The sequence below is a fragment of the Carex rostrata genome, chromosome 3, assembly GCF_964058835.1.
Source record: "Carex rostrata chromosome 3, lpCarRost1.2, whole genome shotgun sequence".
Lineage (NCBI taxonomy): Eukaryota > Viridiplantae > Streptophyta > Magnoliopsida > Poales > Cyperaceae > Carex > Carex rostrata.
In genome coordinates this window covers 9,205,367-9,213,518 of record NC_135920.1, presented here as the reverse complement: position 1 = coordinate 9,213,518, position 8,152 = coordinate 9,205,367, and the positions used below count along the sequence as shown (strand labels likewise).

At 31.6% G+C, this 8,152-nt stretch overlaps 1 protein-coding gene across 1 annotated transcript; it reads right to left on the bottom strand.

Moving 5' to 3' along the window:
• Window positions 1-5,249: 5,249 nt before the first annotated feature.
• On the bottom strand, window positions 5,250-6,863 carry LOC144551987 (uncharacterized). Its single transcript, XM_078300098.1, has one exon. It carries the CDS (start codon window positions 6,579-6,581, stop codon window positions 5,562-5,564), a length of 1,020 nt encoding a protein of 339 aa, XP_078156224.1. The 5' UTR covers window positions 6,582-6,863; the 3' UTR covers window positions 5,250-5,561.
• Between the last annotated feature and the right edge of the window lie 1,289 nt (window positions 6,864-8,152).

The window sequence follows — 8,152 nt, the reverse complement described above, 5'->3', positions numbered from 1 at the left end:
AGAAAACTCCAGTCCCAAAACAAAATCTGCAATTAATATAGACCTTAAGTGCAGTTTCCTTTAATGACCCAAAATAAGTAATCTGAATCTGGTTGGTGCATATTATGACCACAGGCACATTTATACGGATTGATCAATACAGTTCATGGGAGATTAAATCTCACAAGAACATAATACAGCAACAAGAAAGGTAAATTACTTCTAAAGGCTCAACTAATCAGTCCTCTTTAATTTGTGTATAAATTTTAATATCATTTAGTATGTACTTCCAGATTCAAACGATAAAATGGAATTTACATTTTATTTCAACACAAAAATTCAATTGTAAATCCTTATCAGCTGTTGATGAGTTGGGTCTTTCTATATTGAACTTGACTTCTTCTTTTTTTTTTCTTTTTTTGGAATATTGTTAAATAGCATTATTATAGCTGCTGTTTCAGCTTTAAAAACTCCAGGACGCTATCTTTGTTTTAATAATTTAGTACCTTGAACAATAAAGACTAAAATAGTGATTATAACAATCCAATTTAAAAGAGCGCTATAAGGATCTGTGTTTAACAACAGTTTTATTTTACTATCACGTAGCAAAATTGATTGAAATATTTTTAATGAGAACCAACTGCTTTCCTTGATCAAAATTAAGGATGTAAGATGATCAATTAACAGAGAAACCATAATATTTTTCATCTAAATGAAAATATTACTATACATGATGTTGTGGTGTAATTCTATATTGGGAAATGAAATATAGTTAACAAACTTAATAGAAAATATAGATAATTGACTCACTGGTTAGCAATATAAAAAAAATTTAAATTATACATTGTGTATATATGATTTAAGTAGGTCGACGTGCATTAATTTTGGGATAATTTAGAAAAAATTTCCAGATTTTTTTTACCTGGCTTGATGGATGATTAAGATTCTAAATAACGTTTATAGCAGCATAGCGGGGAGACAAAAAAAAAGCTTTTAGCGAATAGCGCAGCTATCATAAATAGTGTTTGTTTTATTTCAAAAATTATATTTTATATTTCTAACATGTCTCATGAAGAAAGAAACATCAATTTGATTAAGAAGTTCTAATATTCATATTGAACCAATACAAAATTTAAATTGTCATTCAAAATACCCCTAATTCAAAAACTATTGATAGATTTTATATTCAAAATATACCACTACCATATATTAATGCATGATACAAAATTTAATTGATGTAGCGGTATAGTTCACACATGTTCTATTGTATTGATATAGCTTGATAAAGTAAAAAAAGCCCATATTGACATTAAGGCCCATTAAAATTGCAAAATCATAAGCCCATGTAGTATAGCGGACCGCTATTTTCGCTACGCGCTACACGCTATAGCGGACCGCTATTAGCGCTATAGCGGTTGTAGTTCAATTAGCGCAGTTTTATCCGGTAACTTAGCTTTCTAGGTCCAAAACCGTTATAGTTGCGCTATAGCTAGCTATGTAGAACACTGTGGATGATCAATGATTAACACAACCTATCTGAAATCATAAAAAAAATTAATTCACCACTATTGAGCCACCTGCCATGATTGTCAAACAATTTGGCTATATATCAATATATCTTTCTTATTTTTTTCTAACTACTGTCATTTTTCTGTTGAATATGTGGTCATGCATTGTATGAACTGACATTTGTCCGCAATAGGGTCGCTATCTGCTTTAAAAAGTACCGAACTGCTATATATGAATACATGATTCACTATTAAATTAAATTTGGTTGAGTCATAATTTCATTTTCATCTTGGTAAAATTATTTGTTCCAACAAACTTAACAGTCATCCTGTCGTACAGTTTATGCTTTGCACAAACTAATATTATATAAGTAAATTTCTTTATGTACGTTATAGGGGCAATCCATTTAAATTTTAATTGAAGTGAATGATGAAGATGAAGAGCAGTGCATACAGACATATTTATATAAATAAATTAATAAAGTATGAAGGGAAAAAGGATAATTATCAATAGTTTCCGAATGATTAGCTTGTTCCAAGTGCGCAACTCAAAAAGAGAGGTGCAAGGAGGGAGATGCTCAGAATGTCAACTTTGGTGTGCTGAGCATTCATCCTCAGCACGTTAAAGTAATTATGCAGCTAACACCAAAAAAGTACTGCCTGTGCGTATCCTTTTGTTTGTTTCCTGCATTTAATAATTAATTTGGTTAGAAGCTTGAAAAAGAAAAATTCAGAGTTTTTTCTGCTATTTTTCATACCATAAAAAGTGATCGAAATTGACGGAGAAAACATTGCAAACTTTTACGACTTTTTTCTTTTCAGATTTTTCTTTTCTTTCCTGTTTTCTCACACACACACACACATATAACCTTTGTAACAAATTGCGGTTAATATAAAAATAGAAAGCTAGACTCTAGTCTTCCTAAAAAAAATCATTGCAAACTTTTCAGATAATATCTTCACTCTTGCTCTCTTTTTTATACTAAGTACATTGATAAGGCACGCAGGAAAACATCAATTCTTCACTTGAAAGGAACCTTTCAGATTTTCATTTGTAAATAACTTGAACATTTACGTTTCCATATGACCTCATTCTTCTTATCTTTATGCACATAGATATACCCACTAGTTTTTATTAATTGTTCCAAAACAATAGATACCATTCAATATGCCATTATATATATAGACTCCAATTATGGTTGAAAATTAAAGGAGTAAAGAGATGTCTACCTAGTCACTCATAAGATTGTGATGATTAGTTAAATTATGGTGTTCTAATCTATTTTTGCAGTAATTAATATATGGCGTTCCAACTATCTATATTCTCAAGAACCAACATTTGATCTAGTGGTAAAGTCACATTTCCTGTGATGCATGATATCATGAGTTTGAAATCCGGATGAGAGAAGATCCTTTAACGAAGGTATGAAATTTAAAGACCTAACCTCCATCTTTCTATATATAAAAAAGAGTTAGGCTTGGGTGTTATGGATAGCATAAAGTCATCCATACTACGGCCTCAAAACCTTATCGCATAAACTTCAAACTTCAATTTAAGCAACTCAATAAATTGGTTATATAATAAATTTGTAGAATACTAATTTTTTATTTTTGAAATTTTTTTACTATTTTTTATGATTTATGAAATATGGCCAATAATAACTTAAAAATAAAAGAAAATTGTCAATATTTTAGGTTATTTTTTGTCATATTTCATAAATCATAAAAAATAGTAAAAAAAAAAAATCAAAAATAGTAAAAACTAGTATTCTTTATTATGTAATCAATTTGTTGAACTATTTAAATCAAAATTTAAAGTTTATACAATAGATTTTTCAAGCTGTAGCACGGATGACCTTATACTATCTATAGCACCCAAGTCTTACTCATAAAAAAATACCTAGATACTCGTCTTTTTCATGAAGTTTCAATCACGTACTGTAGTCATATCAAGATTGAACATATGATATGAAATCAACTTGATTCATTTTTATTTCATTCCAATTATTGGTTGGTGGCAATGTCGAGGAACAACCAAATAAATCTTCACCCACACGAGAACTATGTCTTGCTCAATTAAATGAGATCTTATAATAATATGAGAGGTTGCATATTCAAAACTCAATGCATAATATTGAAAAATTAAAACCATTGACCGTCATCTCATCATAAAAAAATCCTTTCCCAGACATTGACACACGATATTCACAAGCAACAAAAGTGTACACAAGCACATTTGAAAAGCCATATGTTCCTTGTGACAAAAGTACAATCATTTGCTTTGAGTTTAATGTGTGACTATATTATTAAATTTTCTAATGTTTTATCGCATCTCTAATTTTTCTACTGTACTTTGTTCCAGAGCTTGACTATCTCTGTAAGTTGAAAGCAGTAGACATTTCCTCTTGAAATTTGATAAATCTCTTTGTAGCGTGCACTATGATAAAAAGTAAGGTTTTAAATAGCGATTATTATGTTATAGTGGAAATGCTAAAAAAAGAAATTATTGTGAATAGCATAGCTATAGCGAAAGCTATTCTACATAGCGTTTTTTACTTAAAAAAATATATTTTATATTTCTACTAAAAGTAAGGCTTGGGTGCTATGGATAGCACAAGGACATCCATGCTATGACCTCAAAAACATATCGTATAAGCTTCAAACTTCGATTTAAGTAACTCAATAAATTGGTTATATAATAAGTTTGTAGAATACTATTTTTACTATTTTTAGAATTTTTTCACTATTTTTTATGATTTATGAAAGATAATCTAAAAATAAAAGAAAATTGTGAATATTTTAGGCTATTTTTGTCATTTTTCATAAATCATAAAAAATAGTAAAAATTAGTATTCTACAAGATTATTATATAACTAATTTATTGAGCTATTAAATCAAAGTTTGAATTTTATACAATATGTTTTGAGGCCGTAGCACGGATGTCCTCACGCTATCCATAGCACCCAAGCCTACAACATTATCTAAAATCTCATAGAGCAATAAGTAACACAAAATTGATTAACAAATTATAATATTCATATTGAACTAGCACAAAGTCTAAATTGCTATTTAAAATATTTCTAATAATATCATAAACTATCTTTCTTTTTTTCATTTAAAATAACATAAACATCATGACATAAACTATATATTTTTTTCCTATTTAAAATCAAATTTAATTATGGACCTTGAAAAAATTGATTTTTAAAATTAATTTTCAGTTTGAGCCTTTATATAAAAGCTTATGTAGCATAGTGTGCGCTATAGTGTGTAGCGCAGATAGCGGACTGTTATTATCCCTATAGCGGTCACAGTTGAAATAACGCACTTTTATTCCATAGCGTAGCATTTAAGGTCCAAAAATGGTTTAGCGCCACTATTGTGTAGCTATAGCGCACTATTTAGAAACATTGATAAAAGGAAATACATGATGAGATAATTTGAGCATATATATAGCTTGCAATTGAAGTTATCTTATGTCTAGACAATAGTCAATGTTTGAAGATCATATGCCATGTAGTTTTCATTATCTTTCCCAAAATTAATTGGTATAAGCCCTAGTGTTGTGGCAGAATTAGATGAGTGCAACAGCTGCATATATATTGTTTAGTAAATGTCGTTAGTCTATAACTCTTATGTTGTGGCTAAAAAGAATAATAGTGAACTATTAATATGTAAATTTTTTATAAAAAATATACTAGTTGCAATTCAAAGAGATCTTGCAAATATCCTAGGGCTTGCATGACGAGATGTTTAAGCAAGTCAATTAAAAAGTTCTGCTTTCATTATCAAGACAAGTTAATAATTGTCTTTATAACATACTATTTCAATTACCACTTAGTTACTTAATAATCATACTATAACGGCTCAATATTAACAACACCAAAATCTGGTTAAGGAAGCAGTGAAACCAGAAAAAAAAAAAACTCATTACAAATATTACATTAGACCAAAGACTACATTACCAAACTAAAAGTTCAAAACAAACATAACTGACAATTCATAATCCATGACCAAATTCATAAAGTAAAACATAAGCAACTTAATTATCAAACATAATTAAATTTCAAGACTCTACCATGGCCTTGAGTGGTATTGCATGCCAGCAAAATGCGCCCCCTCGATATCCCACTGCCCTTGGTACATAGAGAAGTTACCGTAGTTAGTACCTTCAATTTCATGTCCAGTATAATCAAATACCGGCATGTTAGTTTCCTCGTTTCCCATTGAGAATTGAACATGTGGCTGTTCAATGACAGCCTGCTTATAATGATTAGCAGACGAAGAAGATCTCTCTTCTATTTCATTAATCAAATTGCTTGATGTATAATTGGTGTAACCATGTGATCCTGATCCCTCTCCCATCCCTTCAACTGCAATTGATGAAGCTATGGTGACCCATCGGAGTCTATTTTTCTCTATAGTCCTCTCTCTTGCTCTTTCCCTTGCTTTGGCCCTTGCCTCCTTGTCCACAGCTTGATGCACATTAGTCTTTCTTGGTGCTTTAACACTTGATTTCTTCACCTTTTGCCTTTTTTCTTGGCTCACCACCTTCTGCTTGCTATCTGAAACAGTTGATGCATCTTCACAATCCGATTCTGGCCACTCACCATTGTCTGAACTAGCATTTTTATTGTCAGAATTCATGCTTCTTGATGTTCCAGTAATTTCTTTGATGGCAGATTTCGATTTGGTAAGAAGCCATTGAACCGTCTTGCTTGCTTTATCAAATCCTAACATGTCTTGTAGATCGAAAAACTTCCGTGCCACATCAAGAGAGAGCCTCATCCGTCGGTCCCGTAATCCCGCTGCTGTGTTAATTTTGCTATGTCGGTCTTTTCTCGCTACTCTTTTACTGTTAGTGTTCTCAGTGTTAAGGTTTCTTTGGATTGACTCCAAATTGGTGGTGCTGTTGATCTGACTGTTAATTGGTAGGCCTGGTGGTGGTGGCTGAAAAGCCTCCAAGAGTAATGTAGGGGAAGGATAAGAGAAGGGGAAATCAGGTTGTGTTGTTGGATTTGAAGATGAAGGGGAGTTGATTTCTAGCTGGGAATAGAAAGACCTCTCCAAGAGAGAGTCTGGTATAGGTAACATTGATCCCTTCTAGTTGGATGGGTTTGTTTGGTCTTTAGAGAGGATATATGGTTGAGGTGTACGGAATGTGGCCGACCACTATAACCTTACACGAGAGAGAGAAATCACATGGATCAGTTCTCCCTGATCAGTCTCGCTAGGTATAACACCGAGTATAATCTCACTTTTCTCTTTGATGTGAGAAAACTTCTATTACAAATCAAGAGAAATCCATTCGGATATGGGGACGAAGAGACGAGGATTTGGTGGCTTTTGAGAGAAAGAGAGAGGGTGAAAGAGAAAGGAGGGAGGTCTGCATAGCTAATAATTACTAGCTTGTACAATGGGGGCTGGAACCTTGAGGCGTGTATTTATTAGCTAACAGGAGCTAATAATGTTACTATAGTACTATTTTGGTAAGAATAAATTCTTGTCTGGTAATCTGGTTTATACAAATAAGATCACCTATGCTTTCTTGATCTGCTGTAGCTAGCTAGCTAGATAGCAATGGTTCTTAGAGCGAAAGTGCTATGCAAGTTATTGTATTTTGAAGTTTTATATAAAGCCCTGTTTGGCTGCCAGATGGGAATGGAAACGGATCCAATTCGAATGTCAAAATATTATGCGCGTGAAAAAAGAAAATCACTCTAAATGAATTTTTCTTTTTCCACGGAAACAATGAATGGCTGAATAGGGCCAGGATATATCACATTATAAAAGTTATGTGAAAAGTTACTATTTGAAAAATAAATGCTAATAATACGTAGCAAGTTACAATTTCCTAGTCAACTATATAAGATAATTAATATTACGTTACTTATAATGTATGCAATAAATTTGTTAAATTTAATACGATCTTCTTATTTAATTTCCCTCATGCATGTATTATCTTGTTGGGTACCTTTCCATTTAAAGGAATAACACTTGTTATTTGATACTACGTGGTAATACTCAAATAAAAGGTGACCGGTGTCTTTATTAATAAATGATACAGCTTTGGACATATTTATGTGGATTAACAATGTTTAGATCCATTTATTTTGTTATTGATTTTTGTAATTTGCTAGCTGCAATTTATGCTCGGTAGAAGTAGCATTTAGCGGTTGAGTGTGGAGTTCTGTTATATATGTAAATATACTTTTTTTTATTAATATATTGTTGGTGGCAAACTTCCCCACCAACCTTCAAAAAAGATACTACATGGTAATAGCAATATAACAATTTCTTCATCAAAAAGAAAAAGAAAAAGAGCTACATAAGAATTTGAGAAATAAAGAAGCACTTCTATAATATTTTTAATTGAACACATCATATGGCGTCACAGAGGATCTAGGTACTTGAAAATCGTTGAAGTTTTGGTGTTTCTAAGTCAGTTATTAATTAATATTAATATTCTTTTTGAAGAGATAATGCTAAGTAGTTATTCAGCCGTTAGAGGCCCACCATTTTCAGATGGCCACATGCGATGATGAAATGTAAAGTAAATAGTTACTACTGTAGGAAAAAAAGTAACCAACAGAGTTCGCAACTTTGTGGGGATGTGCGAGAAAGAGATCAGATAGAGAGAGTGCAGGCTTGCATACTTACATGTG